Below are 20249 nucleotides of genomic sequence, written 5' to 3'. Positions count from 1 at the left end.
GAGGGGGCAGACAAGCAGTCGAGGGGCTTAGAGGAGGGCACTGAAGAGTATTAGCGCTATAATGTGTGTGTGTGTGTGTGTGTGTGTGTGTTTGTGCCATAATATGTGTGTGTGTGTGTTTGTTTTGTATGGGTATAGAGTATACTTGTGATTAATGTGTGAGTAACTGACTGATAAAAATGGAGAGAATGCATCATTGTGTGTGTGTGTTTGTGTGTTTGTGTGTGTGTTTGTGTGTGTGTTTGTGTGTGTGTGCGTGTGTGTGTGTGTGTGTGTGTGTGTGTGTGTGTGTGTGTGTGTGTTGACTGCTCACTTGTTGCCTGCTCTCCAACCAGTGGCTGGCTCTCCACTCCTCCGTTGATGGTGTAGATGAAGAAGCGGTAGACGGTGCCAGGCTGCAGGTGAGTGATGGCGGCGTAAGCATTCTGGGTAACGGGCAGCTGCAGAGGCCTCTGGGTAGTGCCGTCAGGGCTGACGGGGGTAAAGGCCACGCGGTAGCCGGACACCTCGGTCGGGGGACCCGTCCAGGTGATGGAGATCTTCATGTCAGACACGTCAAAGAACTGGAGTTCTGTGGGAGCCTGCACTTCCTCTGTAGACAGGAAGTGGTAATGAGTGATGAGAGAATAATGGGTCAAAACAAATGTTGTCTGAGTTGTCTACAGAGCAGTTGTGAGGCTAACAAAAATAAGCGATAAGAATATAATACAAAACAGCATAGGAGAATATTGGTGATTGAGAGACAAAGACAGAAAGAAAGAAAGAAAGAAGGAAAGAAAATTATGCATAACACAGACAGAAAAAGAAAGACAGAAAATACGTCAAGACAGGGCAAAGAGGAAAAGAAAGAGACAAATGGTGAGGAAGAAAGAGAGAGAGAGGAAGCTCATATGAACATTGATAAAGCAGAAATGAGAAGCCAACTGGCAGGATTCAGCACAAAGTAAAAGAGTGCTCAACTCTCCAACCTGTCCCTATAAGGATGTCCTGGCCCTGCACTCGCACTAAATCTCCCACTGCACTTTCATAATGTCACAGAGCTCTGCCTCTGACATAAACCTTTCCAGAGCTGAGCTGCTGAACAGGGGGAAAGCAAGGCGCCTTCCATCCAAAAGGTTCCTCCAAGTAAAGTATTCAGAACTGGGCTTCACTCACTAATTTGTCACAATGTGTAGACTTCAAGTGCAGCCCTAATGCCTAATGCATTGCACAGTGGCTCCTGAACACATTGATATTGCATCGTTTCTGTATTTGCAGTGCGTTTGCATATTTGGTTGTGTTTTATGCATTTTCAGCGTTTCTTAAAGTTGGAATTGATGTAGATATTTTCATAATTTGTAAGTGTGTTCTGCACTTTAAGGCCACTGTGCTGATGGCCTTTCCAGACCGTTTCCAAAATAGAATGTCAAAGTCCTGTTTAGTCACTGCTATGGGCATCAGCAATGTGACTCTAATAAGTACAAGACACAAGTAAATAAGTCTAATTCAGTGAGAGCATATGTAAGCATGAGTGTAACCAAGTAGGTAAATATGTGTGGATCCAGCATGTAAGTCAGTAAGTAAGATCAACTACAAACTACTCTCCACTGAACTGAATGAGTCGTCGTTACTGTATCTAGTTCTAGCAGTTGAAGTGTAAAGTGTTCCGGGGAATTTGAATTTCGCCCGGCAGCTCAGGCTGGAAACCAGCAGATCTTTTTCCTCTGTTCACTGCCAGAACCTTTGGCTCCAATCAGAAACGGCCATACTCCATAGTCCTGGCACGCTATTGGCCGGTGACGTGACGATAACGAAACTTAAGCGACGCGAAGTGCAGTAGAAACAAAGCGCAGCCTCGCCAGACTAATGTATCAATCTTAAAAGATTGAGCTTAGTATGGTGAAAACCAGACTAGTAAAGTCTGTGAAACTGGTGGCTTACCAGAAGTGGGCTCTCCAGCGGTGGTGACCTGAACGAACACGGGCTCGCTCTCCATGTCGTCCTCCACAGCGTAGATGCTGATGTTGTACAGCACGCCGGGCAACAGGTCGCCCAGGGTTACAGCGGTAGCGGTGTCGGGAAGGGTGAGCTCGGTGGATGGTGTGAATCCCTCAATGGATGGTTTGTAGACCACACGGTAACCTTTAACACACACACACACAAACACAGAATGAGTATCATTTTCACACTTGATTTGCATTCCCCTCATTCAAATATGTTTTCCTAGAGCCTTGATATGAAATAATTTGTGTCTAAACCACACACAAAGACTACAAAGGGAGGGACGATAGCTGCACAGACCAAGATGTCAAATTTCCCTTGTGGACAATAAAGACCCTTTCTGTTTATCTAATTCTGCAGCCAGCAAGGACCAAACATTGTACATACCAGTGATAGGAGCTTGGGGCTTGGTCCAGCTGATGACGATGGCAGTCTCTCCGACATCATTGATAGAGTGCTCACCTGGGGCATCGGGAGCTGTACAGGTGTGAGAACCATCAGTCAGTAAAGCAACCTCGTAATCTGAGCTGTTCGCTGTGATCCAGCAGCTCTCGCCGAACACCTGGCCACAGCACAAGCTCTCCAACAAATCTCTCTGATAATTCATCCTAGCTCAACACCCCAGTTTCTAGTATGTCTGCAACATGACTGGAACAATGACATGTTTTGGATGATTTGTCAGATGTCTACGTCATACGGCTGGGCGTGGACTCACCGGTGGTCTGGGTGGTGGTGAGGATGAGAGTGGGTTCACCGACGGGCGAGAGCTCATGCACCCGCACGTTGTAACGGCGGCCGGGCAGGAGGTCGTTGATGGTCACAGAGTTCTGTGTGTTGGGCAGGTCTGCAGACGGAACAATATGAGTTATCAACGGCTTCGTCACTCAGTGGCAAAACACTATGCCCACCGCTTCTCAGACCATTCCTCACAATACACTTGCCTGTCTCTAACCATAAGGTCACATGCTGTCCACGAGGCATATACCAACTAATTACACTCAAGAGATTGTCATATCCAGCTAACTAAATGTGCGCGTTATCATTGAGAAACAGACACAGCTGAGCTATATTGTTGTGGTTGTTGTTGTTGTTGTTTGTGGAAAACAACTGAGCATTGGGAAGCACCACCTACCGAGAGTCATGGGCGTGGACCCGTCCTCGGTGAGCTCATACTCCACCCTGAAGCCAGAGATGGTGTCGGAGGCAGAGACCCAGGAGATGACGAAGCTGTTGGAGGTGATCTCAGTCACGGACTCGGAGATGTCCACCACATCTGGAGATGTTGGCTGTCTGGACTCTCCCTCAGCCGTGTTCACTAGAGAAGGAGAGAAGAGATGGTAAGAGGGGGGGTTATAATAATGAAGAAACAAGACACAACCTCAGAAAAGGAAGGAAAGGATAGATCAGTAAGAAGAAGAGAAGAGAGTGAGGAAAGAGAAGAAGTGAAAGTTGAAAACAAGAAGACAAGAAAGATGAGGACAGAAAAGGAGAGAAAAGGATTCGCTGAGAGGAGCAAAATGTTGAGGAGGACAAGGAAGAGGAGCGAAGAAGTGTGAAGTGAAGCCAAAAGGAGCAAGTCAATCCTTTCATCAGCATAGAGGGGAGGAGAAGAGAGTAGTGGACAGCAGGAGGAGTGATGGACAGCAGGAGGAGTGATTGACAGCAGGAGGAGTGATGGACAGGCGTGAGACGGACTACTCACAGGTGCCGTAGACGGTGGTGAAGTCGAAGCGGGTGACCTCGCGGCCTCCCTGGCGCAGGATGCTGAGGAGCTGACCCTCGTAGGTGAGGCCGGGCTTCAGGCCAGAGATGGTGTACGAGTTCAAGTGTCCGGGGATCTTAGCCTCCCTCCATGGTCTGTGGGTGTTTTTCTGTAGACGATAACATAGTGGTCCAGGTATCAACAACTATCCACCTTATTCGTTAACCCGGAAATCTGTTAGATTAACCTGGAAAGTTAGATTTCTTTTGAAATGTTGACAATTCTGCCGTCAGCATGGATATACTACATAATATATAACGGATATAAAATATAAAAATTCACTTTTATATGTGTTATGATTATGTTAAGCACTGTCAACCGTCATGTTAAAATCGATACAACGCAGCTTCGCCGGAAACAGAAAACCGTTTTCTGAATCCTGAGGTGTCATGGCGACGCCCATTGTTGGCTAAGGAATATCATGGATAGAAAGCACACAGTGTAGGGGAACAGAATCAGCGTTCCACACAACAGCAGATGAAGGCCTAGGGTCAGATCCGGACTGCTGGCTAATGTGATCCCTCCACATTCCCAATCTCTCCCCAACTCATCGGAAGTCTATTATTCCCTGTCCTTTCAATAAAGGAGTTACAAAAACATGTAATTGTATTATAAATCGAATGAGTAATAAAACAGTCTGCTTTGTGCTATGGGCGAAATTGGCTGGCTGCCTTGACACAAAATTACAGATGCTCATTGGTAAGGCTGGTCTGGGGAAGATGGTGAAACAGGCTGTTGTACAACACACAACTTAATTATTAGGGGTGGGAATTGGCAAAAAAATTAAGAATCGATACTATTGCGATATTTGGGCCACAATTCGATAATATTGCGATTCTTAACATATTGCGATACAACAAGTATTGCAATTTGATTCTGCGATATAGGCCTATTGCTATTCATGTCTCTCATATTATTCGAAGTCATTACAAAAAATTAAGAAAATAACACTGTTCAATTCACTTTGCAATGGCATGGTGCATGTCAAGGTCCTTACTATTCACTTTTTGTTGAAAACCGAAATACATAGTGTAGAGTGTCGTGTACAACAGGTTGTGATTGTGAAGCCATTTTCATTTATTATTGCTGTTGAATGCACAATGAAACACCACAACAAGTGCCCCCCTTATAAGCGTAATAAGCTAATTTAATGTGATCAGAGTAAACCCTGAGTAAACTCGACTCAAATAAAAGTAAAATGGATAATTAAATTCTATAATTAAGTATTGCGATACTTTGAGCTACAAGTATCGATTTAATTGTGTGCACAAAATATCGCGATACTGAACAGAATCGATTTTTTCCCCCACCACTATTAATTATGTTTACATGCCTATGGGGTGAGGTCATACAAAATGATGCTTTTTTTTTTGCCCAGTAGCAGCAAGGAAAGCTTTAATAGTCCTCTTGGCATCACAGACGTGGAAACTTTTCGTGCTGGCATTCAGGAGGAGAAAATAAAAACACACCTTTCATAACCATGAAGAGGAGGAAAAGAAAGACACAGAGAAAGAGAGATAGAGACATAGAGAGAGAGAGAGAGAGAGAGAGAGGTAGTGTCACAAAGAGTGGGAACAGAGGAGTGCAAGAGTGGGGGACAAAAAACATAGAGCAGATGTTACAGAGTGAGAAAAGAGAGGATGAAAGAGTCAGACAGAAGAAACGAGTGCAGGAGACCTATGGCCATTCCCCCTTGGACTATGAAAATAAACAAACAGAGCTGTTACTGAGGGAAAACCTGCCCGTGAAAACACACACCGACCACTTCAGAGTCTGTGTGCTTGAGCGCAATTACCCGAAGCATTTCCTACATTTTGACAACTTAAACGGCCCTTCAGAGAAAGAGGGCCATTCACATCTTTATTGCACGATTTCCAATTTTAACAAGCAAACACGAAACATTCAAGTAATACAGGAAAGTGCGTTAGGACTGTTGGGGACGGCTGACCTCAAATGGACGCTCTGTCATGACCATAAAGTATGTTTACCGTGCATGCCACCCACAAGTTCAAGGACTTCAGCTTGTTTGTGTGCGCTCGGCAGGAGCCAATTCTGTTCTGTTCCCTTGCCTTGCGCAAACTTTCCAGTTAATGTTTGGAGAGCCTCTATGTAAAAGATCATGTCTTTGACTACTAATCTTTTTAATTAACAGAAAATGGTGCGTACACTGGAAATACACACTGAAAAAACCTACTGAAAACATACTGAAAGGTGCAAAGTTTGGAAACCCAACATTTTTTTTTTCAAATATCAATCTTGGGGTTAGATCTATCTCATTATCGAGGCCTATTATGCAAATAACAAATTAATCATTTGTGAACACACGACGTGACCAACAATAATGAAGGGAGAGGCACTCAGACTCACCACTCTCCACTTGAGGATGTACTGGATGATGTGGGCGGAGGGGGGTGGGTTCCACTGGATGGGGTGGGAGTCGGGCTGCGTGCCGGCCTCTGTGATGATCACTCTCACTGGCCCCTGGCCACCTGATGGAGCAGGAGATTAGCCTTGTAGTGCACTACACAGGAGGCTTGTTTACATTTCACACGTACTGTACGTTCTACACTCTACAGGATTTTGAAATGCTATAGATTTGTATACAGTGCTTGAGCTCCGATGTATATGAAGTGCCTTTAGTACAGTGTGATGACTAACGACCTGCTGTAAAAATACACATGGCTGAAACCAACTTTAAGCACCAAGTACTCTGGTAATGACATACTTCATATAAATATGTTGTATATCATGTTAGTAATTTTCAAGTATATTGTAGTTCATGGCAGGCAACTTGAAAGCTTGAATGTGCAGGGCTCTAGTCTAAAATCTGGGATAATGGAATGTGCACTAGCACACTAAGGTGTGCAAGATAAAATTACCCTTCAAACGAAAAAAATAAATAAATAACAGGAGGGGAAAAAAATTCCAGCTGGAAGAACATCTCGACCCTGCAAGACGAGCCCAGGAAGGGAATGAGCTTGAGTCAGCAGCACGCACCGCGGAGGAGCTTTTTTTTTTATTCGGCTCAATTCGCAACCCCAGAGAAGAGACCATCCCTGTCTGATCCCTGTGTCAAAACTCACACCAGGACTTGATGTTTTGCTGTCCTTAAATCTCCTTTTGTCCCCCTCTCTCTCCCTGCTGCCTCGCCACATTGCCTCTGGGAGCATCTGTTGGCAATTTGCTCGGGCCACAAGGCTACTTTGACACAAGCCCCTGGTCTGAGAGATATCTCACACCTTCCAAACCAGTGCTGAATGGGGGATTCATTACAATTATATTACAGGGACTTCCTTCAGTTAGAGAGGATAGACCTTTTCCAAGGCATGGCCTAAATGAATCCTAAACTAATACCAGTTAAATTCCTCAAAAAGTGTCCATGCCTGTCAAATGAATTTTGTTTTAGTTTATTTTACTTTGCTAATATGCTTGGACTGGAGCTGGAGATGTGGGAGCTGCTATCAAAACACACCCTGCTCCATCTGGTAAACATCAAAGTACGGCACCCTGACACACACACACACACACACACACACACACACACACACACACACACAGACACACACAGACACACACAGACACACACACACACACACAGGGTTGATGGTAACCCCCATTTCAATTCAAAGCACCTCTGAATAGCATGTAATGAAGGGGCTGGGGTTTAGCGAGTGTGAAAGGAGAGCGTCCTGGAGAAAAATAAACATTGCATGACTCACAGAATCCCTGATTTCTGCCTTCCATTACTGTCTCTCGGCCTAGCCACAACAAGCATTGTCCCCCAGTCAGTAGCTTTCAAACATATTTGTATATTATCATACACTATTATCATGCTAATGTTACACATAGATTTCTAAAGGAGAAGAGTGGGGCCCTCAGACAAAGCGACTCCTGAAAAAGCGTTGTTCTCACCAGACTGCAGAGGTTCACAGGAGTGCTCTCCGAGGCCATTGCCAAGGCAGGAGCATCTGTAGCGAGCTCCATGGATGGCTTTGTCCCAGGAGTCTCCAATCTGGTAGTAGACTTTGGTCTCCGGCTCCTGACACTGGTCTGGGTTTGAAGAGAGAAACAGCCAAGTGAATGAGAGTCTAGAACATTTTGTTCTGGAGTTGGTTCTGGATGTAATTATGGAGGGAACAAGGCTATGTCATGGTTGTATGACTTAATGTGTACATGTGTGCTCCATAGCATCTTGATTCTTGATGCATGTGTGTGTGTGTGTGTACGTGTGTGTGTGTACAGTATGTGCGTGTGTGTATGTATGTGTGTGTGTGCGTATGTATGTGTGTGTGTGTGTGTGTGTGTGTGTGTGTGTGTGTGTGTGTTCATCTTTACACTTCTGCATGTCTATGGGTGTGGCCTAAGGTATGAAGCGTCTTTCTTTGGCTAGAGCCACCACATCCTTCCCCATTCCCCGCGCTGTTTCCCAAACGCAAATGCGACCAGACAGAACAGTCCGAACGGGCCGATTTCCTCTCATTCTCCTGCACTGAGCCAGTGAATTGGAGGAAATTGTGGTCTCCAAATCGGACGACGAGGGCCAAGTACAACAACCGTCACGGCTGCTGTGCACTCAGACTCAGCCAAGCCAAGAAATGCAGAAGAATAACAAGCAGTCTAGCCACTAGAAAACACACATTTAAAGTGTGTGTGTGAGTGTGTGTGTGTGTGTGTGTGTGAGAGAGAGAGAGAGAGAGAGAGAGAGAGAGAGAGAGAGAGAGAGAGAGAGAGAGAGAGAGAGAGTCTGTGTGTTAGATGAGGGGTCAGATCTACGTACCGATGGCATCGCACTTCCAACGGCCTCTCCCCTGGCCGAAGCAGGTGCAGTTCATCATGTATCCTTCATTGTGGCGCTTGGTGAACTGCTGGTTCACGTCGTAAGTGTTGCTATCAACAATGCACTGATCTGGATGGGACACGATAAACAGGAAACACCATTACTGGCCAGCTTGGAACTCTCAGTAATAGATTAATAGATCAATAATGCAGTAATAGATCAATTTGATGCATAGCATTCCACAGTTCCAGACACTGATGTTGAAAGGCAACAAATCAGAAGATCAGAAGGTTATGAATATCTCCCAGTAGTAAGTGAACAAGTCAAGTACAACAGGTCAACATATAGTGATTAGTGACAGTATAAGACAGTATTGGTGTTTTATGTTAAATGTGTACAATATAGGTTAGAGTCTGGGTTACGGTACCTCTGAATATCTCCCAGTAGTAAGTGAACCAGTCAAGTACAAGTCAACATACAGTGACAGAATAAGACAATATTGATCGTATAAGTTAAACGTATACAATATAGGTTAGAGTCTGGGTTACGGTACCTATAATATCTCCCAGTAGTGAGTGAACAAGTCAAGTCAAACAATTCAACATACAGTGACTGTATAAGACTATATTGATCATATAAGTTAAACGTATACAATATAGGTTAGAGTCTGGGTTACGGTACCTCTGAGCTGAGAGTAGGCGGTGCAGCTCCATTCGCCGCGGCCGTTGCCCAGACACGAGCAGCGCATCATGTGACCCAGGACGTCGTGGCGCTTGTCCCACTCGTCGCCCATGCGGTACATGATGCCATCGCTGGTGGTGCACACCTCCTCGTGGGCTGCGGAGACACACACACCACACCACACAATTCAACTCGGAGTGGTCAACAGCGTCAATAAGAAAGACATGCTGCACGCAGTCTCCAATATAGCCTAGATTAGAGGTCAAGGCTATAGGTCAAAAGTGAGCAATTAGAGGTCAAGTTATAGATTAGAGGTCAAGTTATAGGTCAAAAGTGAGCAATAAAGATAAAAGTATCTAAAAGGGTAAATGTATACATTTCGTGACAAATAGAATTCTTCATCAAAATGAGAAAGTGTGTATCATTGGCATGCTTGTTGCAGGCCATAAAATAATCCCACAAGTGCCAGTGAAATGATGACAAGCTGTTGTAGGTTAAACTGGAACATACAAGACGGTCCTGGACAGCTACCCTTAACATGAAGGGAAATCAATGTCTGTGTTCATGTGTTAAACTTTGTTTGTTGCTAGAAGTCACATTAAGCAGAAATACATGTAAAGGCTCTATAATTCTGGGTATGTATGTCCACTGAGTTATATATAGTTATATGGTTATTAAATACATGATGATTGGTGGCATGTATTTGCATGACACTGTGAAAGTGCGAGTGTAAAACTATGACTAATGTTACTCCTGTGTATATAACATGTGAACTGTGAGCCATGTGTACAGTACCTGGAACAGAGCCAGAGCTATTCCCAAGTGTGTGTGTGTGTGTGTGTGTGCGTGTGCGTGTGTGTATGTGTGCAGCATCCTAAAGAGTTGGCATCCCTCAGGACTCTTGCGCCCACGCGACCACAAATCAAACGCTCGTTACGGTGAATCATTACAGGCCCTTAAAACGGGCCCACTGGCTTTAATGGCTGCGTGGGCCTGAGCTCATATCCCTGGCCATGACACTCAGCCGCCTTTACAGCCAGGGCTGCCCTGTCACTTAAAAGCCAATTACAACGCACGCAAACCGTGCAGACCGGCCGTGCACCGCACTGATAGGGTCTACAGCACGGCTATTCACCAGTGCTACAGAACTGTAAACAGCAATGAAAATGCAACAGCAATTATTTAGCGAATTGCTTTTGGATATGTCTTTCAAAGGGACTTGACTCACCATCCATTTTAATGTCCCTGGCTGATTAGTGGCTTAAATTGAAATGAATGAATAGCACCATTTTAAAAATGGCAAAATGGCACCATTTAAAGGACTCCTGAGGGTACTCTCAAAGGAAACTCCTCTCCTTGCCTTTGAGCAGTTCACTTCATAGGAAATCAACCAGGCTAGTTTTTTTTTACCAATGTCAGCTACTGGCATCACCTCTAAACCATACAGCAGGAAGAGGTCACAGTCACTCAGACTCAGCCGCGGATGGAAGGCATGACTCACCGGCCATGGGACAGAACCCAAACTTCTGCTCGCCGTCGTAATTGGTGGTGGTGCCGCACCACTTCATGCCGTCGCGGCGGCCGTCGGCGGTGCAGTCGGTGTAGTTGCGCCCGTTGTAGACGTAGGGGAACTGGCAGAGGGCGCCGTTGGAGTTGCCCCCGCGGGTGGCCACCACAGCTGGAAGACGAGATGGCAACATAAAGCTTAATAAGCATTATAAGTTTATTTATTTTTCATTTTTTGTATTTATCAATGAGATGCACTGATGCACTTTACAGTATATGTCCGCTTCCAATTGGTTACTATCAGTCCTGTCTGTGGTGTCATAATGTCTGTGTTCATAATTGCCTGTCCTGTTGTGAGTTGTGGTCTGATGTGTTTTAATGTCCATTATGTTGTATGTTATATGTTAATGAAGTGCCAGCTCACTTGTCTGCACACCAAATCTACCTCCAGGTATAAATAAAGTTATCAAATCAAATCAAAATAAGAAACCTTTCTAACCATGCTCATTACAGCAGGTGAACTGATCGTGTCTGACCACGACTATGTAAGACAATAAATCCATAAATAAATTTGTGTGTTATTGAATTGAAGATCAGTGTCATAGAAGTAAAGTTAGAGACTGATAACGTCATGAGATCGTTCCTAATGTTTACACCCTTGCTCCTTGCTTGCTTGAAGTCAACACCATTACTGTACTGTATTACTGAAGGCAGTCTGGTTTCTGTAAAGGTCATTCAGTAGAGGTCCTCACCTGTCTTCTCAGTGCAGAAGGAGTACTGCTGATCGCTGTCGTAGTCGGAGGTGGTGCTGCACCACAGCTGACCGTCAGTGCGGCCCTCGGAGGTGCAGGAGTAGTAGGTCCTGCCGTTGTACACGAAGGGGATGGCGCAGGGCTTACCGTCCGAGTTCCCGCCATACACTTGAGACTGGCCCTCTGTGAAATAACCAGGCACACAAGAGACACTTTCAAAATGGCGCCCTAGAACTAGAGAAGCTCACCACTTCTTGTAAAACACTTCACTTCAGACACCAAAACTGATATGTATATCATACTAATGTTTCTAATGTTTTGATATTGATTTATACATATTTATGTCAATATTGAAATAACAAAATGAACCCTCCTTGACTACAACAACACATTTATGTTTCCCTTGTTTTCCCTAAACTGTCAAGGACATTTTGACAGCTTCACACTACATTTCCCAGACTCCCTTATTTCTCTCTCCAATCCAATGCAGCACCTACCCCACTCCTCACAGCTGACTCCGTTGCCTAGGCACGTGCACAGCATCTGCTTGCTGCCCTGGGCCCTGATCCAGCGCATGCCCACGGAGTAGGTGACGCCCGACTGGGACGTGCAAGTGCCCTCAGGGGAAGCTTCGGGCAGGGCGTTGGGCTGGTGCACGGCTGGGCTCACTCGGGTCACCACACCGCCTGTGCCCGCTGAGCGGCAGACGAGAGGAGGAAAGAAGCATGACCAGTTAGAGAACGTAAGTTAAGTAAAGTTAAGTAAGTAAGGGATAATGTATAGAACGCTGGTCATTATCGGGAAAATAAGGACCGACAGGGCGAACTGGACTGGTCTTTGTTTTGCCCTGAAGGTATTTATTTTTTGTGAAATCCCATTCAAGTCAATGGAGCGTTCTACTGTACTTGCATTGTGAAGGGCTTTATAATAAGTTTACATAACAGTTATGTTAGCATAACAATATGCAGTGTCAGAAACCACAGTCATGAACACACTGTTGCTACTGTTAAGCAGCTTGCACACTGCTTGAACAAACAGTGTGGACTAGCAGTCGGTTTTACAAACATTTCAAAGACTACCAACAGACAACTGCCAACTTTAGAATGTTGGAGCTTGTTAGCGTTTCGTTGGAGCAGTGTGCAAGCTCCTTTAGGAATAAACATCCCTCACTAACCAGCTCTGACAGGCATCGGAACATTAGCATGGAGGGTTTTGTCGGATTAGATGGCGCTCCCAAAAGGGTCTGGAACTCACCGCTAGCGTGACCGGTGGTGTGCCTCTCACACTTCCACTCGCCGCGGGCGTTTCCAGTGCATAGACACTGCAGGGTGTGGCCAAGGGCATCGGTCTTGCTCCACGTGTCTCCAATGCGGTAGGAGGTCTTTGTGTCCTGGTCGTTGCAGCGGTCTGGGGAAACAAGAGAGGACGTTGCCCATTTTTAATCAGGACACACAACACAAATAACTGCATTATGATTACATTTCATAATGTCAAGAAGACTGAACGTCTCCAAAATGAGATGAAATGTTGACGCTATAGTTCCAGCAAATACATTATTTCAAATAAACATCTTTTCGCTCATTTTAACTCATGTTCAAGGCCCCATCGAAAGCCTTTTTTTTCCCCTTTTCTTTTCTGCCTCCAGTCTTTCCAGATTTAACTATCAGAACATGACGTGTACAGCTGCAAACAGGAACGGTTTTAGGAAGCCTGCCACGCACTTAATGGAGTCTCTCCCCTCCCTCCCCTCTCCCCCGATAATGATAATCTTTCAGCGGCCGTGCTGTCATTTTCCACTTCGCGCTCCAGCCTCATACAGCTGTGGCGATGATGTCACGAGGGCGTAACGCCTGCATGCTTGCAGGATAATGCAAGGAACCTGGCTATAGTATTGTGCCAACACAATGCATTTGATTGCTGCTCTTGTCAAGAGTCTGACCCATTTAACTTCAACTAAACAACCACTGTTTTTCGAAAAGCTTCTGAAACAGAGGCTTAAAGGAGGCAAATCACTCTCTATATTCTATAAATAGACAGACTATTATGGTTAAGTCTATCAATTTTATGTCTATGTATTGTCAAGCCAAGGAGACAGACTTCAGGCCTTAAAAGGTCATTCTGACCCAGTGGTTTTGCTCTATGAAAGGGGGTCTGTTTCCCCCAGCCCAGGTGGAGAGCTGCATTTGCCCACTGGGGTTAGGCTGTAATAGCATATAACAACTTGATGAGAAACAGGATCGCCCTGTTGCTTGAGCACAGCACAGCGCCACCTCACATTTAAGAGCCTGTGGTTTTGGGGAGAGAGTGGGGGAGAGACCTGACCTCATCCGTGTTTGCTCTCTGACTGTTCTGAGATCAGATGTCGCTGGACTGGAAATGAAAATTCTACATGCAAAAATGATGGCAACTGTGGATCGAAGAATTAGATGGAAAATCACTGGATCCGAGTCTTACTTCTGGAAGTGCAGGTGATGCGACCGTTGCCCTCTCCGAGGCAAGTGCAGTCCACTACCATCCAGCCCTGGTAAGGTTTCTCCCAGGTCTCACCAACCACGTAAGAGGATCCCACAGCATTGTCATAGCAACGTTCCGCTGTAGAACAACCAGAGGTTTAGAGTTCTAGAATAGTAATCACAACTTACACTCAAAATGGTTCCTGAACAGGCTCCTGAGTGGCCAAATACTGAAAATCTGTAAGTATTTCAATTTATCACTTGTGGGCTACAGGTTTGTTAAAACAGGGGCAGTGCCACTTACATTACTGTTACTGCAGTCAAATTAATGTTCAACCAGAGAGTAGAAAGACAACTGGACAAACACATCTGTTTGACAACTTGAACTTGGTTTGCTGTGAATCACTGTCCTGTAATATGTGTTGTAATGCTTATGATTGCTTAAGCTCCGGGAAAACCTGGCGAACTTTAGTCCTTCTGTTGAGTTTGCGTCACAGTTTGGATGCACTCAAAGCAGAAGTGTTTGAAAGCACGACTCACCCACTGGTTTGCAGGTCCACTCTCCCTTTCCGTTGCCGAGGCAAACGCACTCCAGCATGACATTTCCACTGTCGTGTGGTCTTCTCCAAGTGTCACCAATCTTATACGACTGCCCTCCTTCATGGCAACGGTCTGAGAAGCGTCAAAACTCGTTAATAGCATATCCTTCAACCACACTGTAAGCAACAAGTAACCAAAACGGTCCTAGAACTCACTGGCGATGGTGCAGCTGATTTTGCCCCTTCCGGAACCGATACATGTGCAGTCCCACATCATGCCCTCCTTGGGACGCTCATACGTCTCTCCGACTCGGTAACTCCGCTGGTTAAGTTTGTCGAAACAAGTCTCCTCAGCTGCAGGGGGCATAGCAAGATAGATCAGACGCCATGCGCATATTTAACGTACGTTACGTACGTATATGACGTACGGATTCCACACGGAATTGTAGCGCGCATCCACCGTACTGGAGCGCACAAAAAACACTCATTCCCCCAATTAGTTCGTACTCCAGTGTGATGAGCTCTAAATTAATATCCAAGACTGAAATGAGAAATTAGCACCCCAATCATGTGTCACCACTGTAATTAAGTCCTTTCACCGGTGTAAGTAGTGAGTTAGAAGGCAAGACCATGACCACAAATAATTAGCGGATGAGGTAAGACGAACACGGACAGGCTACAGCAGGACATACAGGTTGCCTCACCTGCAGGCTTGGATACGCATTTAATTCCTGCAGCACCCTCACAAGTGCAGACCAATGTGTTGCCCATATATGTCCGTTCCCATTGGTCGTTTAATCTATAAACACGACCGCTATCCGTGCATGATCCGGCTATAGGGAAAAGGTGAATGCACACAATAAACTTCTTCACCGTTTATTCGGACAGGCTTGGAGTACAGCGATTAGCTTCATGACCAATGCTCTTTTGGATACATACGACACAAAAGGCTAATTCAATTCAAATGACTATTGACAATTGTATTAAATTAAGATCTACAACTGCATAATCCTGTAATAATCTACACATAAAATGTATGCTGATTTTAATAATCCTGAATCTATTTAAATTATAACGGATAAATTCACGGATTCTTACATTGCTATAGGCTAACTACACAGGCGAACTTACATGAGGAGTAAGGAACGGTCGATGGGTCATCCATCTCGGGGAGAACTTGCTGCTGGGTCGTTCTTTTTGCTCGTTCCGAAGTCTTGGGCAGACAATGGACCGCTGTGCCTATGCACAGCGCGACCAACAGTCCTGTCACAGGACCCCTCGTCATTTTCTTCAATTTATCGGTGACTTCGTTTACTTGAATTTACTCTCCACTATTTCTGTAAAAAATGTGTTGGACCAGAGGAAGGAAAGTAGTGGAGGCTTTGACAAATTGTTGTTCTGCCCCGGTTTATTCCCCCTGCTGCCTTCTCTTGGATCCTCAACCTCCACCGGGCGGCAGACGTATTAGGTCGAGTGAATAGCTGGAAGGCGCTTTTATTTGGCTCTCTGGACGCGCGGATGGAGAAAGTCCGTCCCACAACCCACGCTTTGGTGTGCGTCAGTCTCACTAACCTGACTCTTCCTCGCAGGGGGCCGAGGAGGAACACCTCTTACTGGATGTGAATAGGAATGTTACTGATCATTACTGTCAGTGAACTAGAAACAGTTATACGTTTGACAACTTTTTGAAATGCATGTGTGTTGAAATGCATGATTTATGTCAGATTTATGTAGTAGAAGTATTATTGGCACTATTAACAGATGTTATACATATTGCACTTCAATTGGTAGCCTATACAAAGTAAATACAATTGTCTTATGGCAGACAATCTTCTGAAGGTGTAAAGTGCTAGTTACAGTCTTAGTGCATACACTACTGTAAGTGGAAAAGACAGCAGGCCAGGCTATATAATTAAAAAAGGAAGAATTAAGTAAAATGCATTATGAGGTGCTTCAAGGGAGGGGTGTGAATGTAGAATGAGGGCACAGCACACATAAAACTTAAAAACTAGAACTAAAAATAGTCTTCCTGTCTGATACATAAATCTGGTAGAGAGATGAGCTGAAGACAAACAGATAATTGTGCAATATCATTTCCATTTGAGTGAATATCTCTGGATTACATGTGAGTTTCTTTTCTGCTAGTTGTGCAATTTTCCATTCTTGTTTTAGATGACATCGGCACATTAAGACTCATTACAGTAGGCTTTTTAAGCATCTGCAAATGTGCTTTGGGCATGTGCATTTACAAGGATGTTACCATGGAGGCAACCATGTCTATACCATGGGCAGACAGTGACTTGCTGTCTGGAGAAGGTGGTTGCAAAACTTTCCAGTCAGAAACAGAAGAGGCACTCCTGAACAAAGGCTCAAATCCAACAACGTATATGTTGTCTCATTTCTGGAGGCTCATTTTAACATAGGATGTCAAATATTCTGGGCTATCTTAAGATGCAGAGCTTTCAACCTCATCCAAACAAATCAAAACACACAAGGTTATGGTTTGAGTCATCCAAATGAGAGTGTTTATAACAGGAAGGGGGGAATTATTTAAAAGAAAAAAAAAACAAGTTCCCTTTTAAGAGGTCTAATTTTCATGTCTTTAAATTGCATACTATCCATCTATCACAACTATGTTATATTTTTCATACGTAACTATTTTTAATGTAATGTTTATTTTGTGGGTTTCTGAATCCCTGTACTTTAAAGTATCTTTATTACAGTGTACTTAACTATGTTATTAATATGTGGTTCTCATATAATCAACTATTATTGCATGTTAATCCACCAAATCTGGACATAGCTGCAAGAAGTAACAAGAACTGACACAGTGTGCCTCATTCATGAATCAAATAAGTACCACACATGTCCTGTATTGATATACTAAAATATACTAAATAATAAATACTTGGATAATAACAGCACTTAGGATGCATGATAAATTGTGCTCTTGAAGACATTTCCAAAACAACGTTGTAAGTAAACAGTAATGCTCTTTTTTGGAGTCGTCCACCAACGGCCCTGTCATGTCAGAGGGCGTCTGTGTTCTATCATACGCCAAGGGGAAAAGTTCACTCCCGAGGCTCTCAGGGACGGGTTCAGGGGAGTAGCTCTCCACTTAATCGTATTTAATTTATATGTCTACCAGCCGCCATGTCAGGGAGGAGCATATTTATATTGTTACATAAGCTCTGTCCAAGCAGAGAGGTCCTCGGGGAGGCTTGCAGGGGTGATGGCTGCAGGACGGACCGTTTATTCTGCACATACTCTACACATACATCTGGAGATGTTATGAAAGCTGCATCACTGGAAAGAGCGCGGGGGAGAAGACTACCACCAGGGAGTCTTTAGTGTCGCTCCTCTGCCCACTGGTCTTCCTCCTCCACATCCTCCTCCTCCTCCTCCTCCTCCTCCTCCTCCTCTGTCATCCGGACAGGAGTCCGTGCCCAGTGTGGTGACCTCACTGGCTTACTGTCATTCTGAGTCAGGATCGGTCGTGTGGACGCGCGTGTCTGACTCTTTTTTTTTTTTTTTTTGCCGCTGACTCACGGAGGACTTTGTCTCTCAGACAACAACAACATGCACACACACACACCAGCACCACCACCAGCACTCACCTGAGTAAGTAAACGAGTGAGGGATTTTATGAATGAGTGGGTGAGTTTTTAGTGTGGGTGTGAAAAGGGGGGAGATGCACAGAGAGAGGAGGGGGAGAGAGAGAGAGAGAGAAAGACAGAGCGCAATGTAGATTTGAATGGAGAAGACAGACATAGGAACATTGAAGTGATGGGACGACTGAGAGTGTTTGTGTGTGGCAGGAAGGCACTGTCTGAAGAGATAGGCCTGTGTCTACAGTATGTCTGTGTGTGAGAGAGAGAAAGTTTGTTTCTGTGTGAAGGTGTGTGTGTGGGTTTTATTTTGTTTGTGTGTGTTTATGTCTGTGTGTGTGCACGTAGACTCTATATAGTCCCCGCATTTTGTTTATGTCTGACAAGTACAGGCCCCTGCAAACTAAGACACTTTACGAGCTTTCCACTCACTAGCATAACACCCGGCCAGACAATCAAATTAGTGTAAGTCATAGAAACAAAAAAACATGGGTCTTTCATGACTCATATTTGTCTATGGAGGCTCCGGTTGTACCGATATTTTCTTTCCAAATATTCCAGGCCACTGATGAATTTCACAGCTGTGCGGAGACCACGCACATACGACAGCTTGAGCCGTAATTGTGGTGGGCAGACGCTTTACTGAAAGAGATTACATAAAAAAAGATAAAACCCCAAAGCCCATGTCAAACCAGAACCCCACTGACTCATGGGTCTTTAGAGGGGCATGGTGGTTGGCACTTAGTGGGCACGAGGCAGCGCTGGTTCCTGTAACTCAGCCTGGTACTGGGCCATAACCCATTCTGGAGGGTAAGGATGAGGAATCACTTCCTTAAGCTTGATAGATGAGAGATGAATCAAAGTATCATGGCTCTCTCCAGGACTAGCTTCCCGTCAACAATATAAAAATTCCTTCCAGCCAAAATATCATTAAAATGTGGAAACATTCAGACGTCTGCTGGGATTGGGCTGGATCTATCCATGTTGTACACCACTTAACATTAAGTGTAATAAGCAGTGCCTTATCTAAATAATGTTTCATGTCTGTTAGCATGTTGACATGTTTTCATTAAAGAGGTTACAGATATGATGAAAATAGTGCAACAATCTTCCTAGAACTTATCGCTGATCAGATATAGATCTAGATATAGACTGACAGGTCTTTAGAGAGCCACGGAAGTTGGCACTTAGTGGGCACTTAGTGGGCACGATACGGTTGCTGTACCTCTGCCAGGTACTGAGCGCAGAACTGATTCTGGAGGGTGAGGAATCGCTTCCTTATGCTTGACTGATGAGAGATGGTTCTCTCCCGGAGTAGCTTCTCACAAAGAAAACATCATATTTTACACCAGTTAAAAGATTTTAAAAAGAAGATAAAGACAGAAACATGTAGGCATCTCCTGGAGAAACTTTCTCACAGAAAAGCGTGCAGATTATTGCTGTCACTAAGTCTACTCCTTAATGTTAAACTAACCATACGCTTACAGGCCTATATCAAAGTCATGTTTCATGTCTGCCAACATGTTGACATGCACCATCATTTGTATAAGGAGTCAGCTTCTATGTGGAGGCTAACAGTGACTCAGCTCGAAATTTAAACAAAGTCACTGAAAATGATCTGGGTCTGTGACCCAAGTTCAACTTGTTGATAAGCCCTTAGTTAATCTGTATGTGTAGCACATGTGCTGGGCCTTTATCTTTAAGCAGTCCAGCAGGGTGAGTGAAGAGAGCCAGGACTCAGACATGACCTCAGCCTCCGTCTTATGGTCAAACGGGGACTGGTGAAATGGGATCGGTCTATGGGCCACGGATACACAGCCAGTGGTGAAACACACACACACACACACACACACACACACACACACACGCACACACGCACACACGCACACACGCACACACGCACACACATCCAGAATCAGTGAAATGTCTGCATACAGTCACAGTCAGATGAGTGACTTGTTTTCATGATAACAGTCAACTGACTTCTACTTTTGGAATAACAAAATCAGACCTATTTAGATTTATATTAACTGATGTATTGAGTGTGTTGGTGTATTGTGGTAATTAATTCTTTTAGTGAGATTATATTATATGGCTATGGCTATGGCTATGGCTATGGTTATTTAGCAGACGCCTTTGTCCAAAGCGACATACAAATAAATAACAATACAAATTAAATTAACAGTGAACA

The 20249-nt window shown here is 44.5% G+C and overlaps 1 protein-coding gene across 4 annotated transcripts in view; it reads right to left on the bottom strand.

Annotated features, from left to right (window-relative positions):
- Positions 1-15905, bottom strand: part of fn1b (fibronectin 1b) — a 36069-nt gene extending 20164 nt beyond the window's left edge. For 3 of the 4 annotated variants that reach the window (XM_062527404.1, XM_062527401.1, XM_062527402.1), the window contains exons 1-19: positions 15582-15905; positions 15155-15283; positions 14667-14804; positions 14452-14583; positions 13913-14050; positions 12713-12865; positions 11956-12153; positions 11459-11641; positions 10702-10878; positions 9201-9356; positions 8520-8648; positions 7655-7792; positions 6110-6231; positions 3683-3851; positions 3113-3295; positions 2696-2824; positions 2368-2457; positions 1921-2121; positions 314-592 (exon numbers count right to left, since the gene is read on the bottom strand). In XM_062527404.1, coding sequence (XP_062383388.1) covers positions 314-592; positions 1921-2121; positions 2368-2457; positions 2696-2824; positions 3113-3295; positions 3683-3851; positions 6110-6231; positions 7655-7792; positions 8520-8648; positions 9201-9356; positions 10702-10878; positions 11459-11641; positions 11956-12153; positions 12713-12865; positions 13913-14050; positions 14452-14583; positions 14667-14804; positions 15155-15283; positions 15582-15735 — 2998 coding nt within the window. In that variant the 5' untranslated portion in view covers positions 15736-15905. The remainder of the gene's footprint in view (positions 1-313; positions 593-1920; positions 2122-2367; positions 2458-2695; positions 2825-3112; positions 3296-3682; positions 3852-6109; positions 6232-7654; positions 7793-8519; positions 8649-9200; positions 9357-10701; positions 10879-11458; positions 11642-11955; positions 12154-12712; positions 12866-13912; positions 14051-14451; positions 14584-14666; positions 14805-15154; positions 15284-15581) is intronic. The other variant, XM_062527403.1, reaches the window with a different exon arrangement.
- Between the last annotated feature and the right edge of the window lie 4344 nt (positions 15906-20249).

The sequence above is a fragment of the Sardina pilchardus genome, chromosome 23, assembly GCF_963854185.1.
Source record: "Sardina pilchardus chromosome 23, fSarPil1.1, whole genome shotgun sequence".
In the NCBI taxonomy this organism is placed as follows: domain Eukaryota; kingdom Metazoa; phylum Chordata; class Actinopteri; order Clupeiformes; family Clupeidae; genus Sardina; species Sardina pilchardus.
Note: the sequence above shows the minus strand (reverse complement) of the source record. Positions and strands in the feature narration are given on the sequence as shown.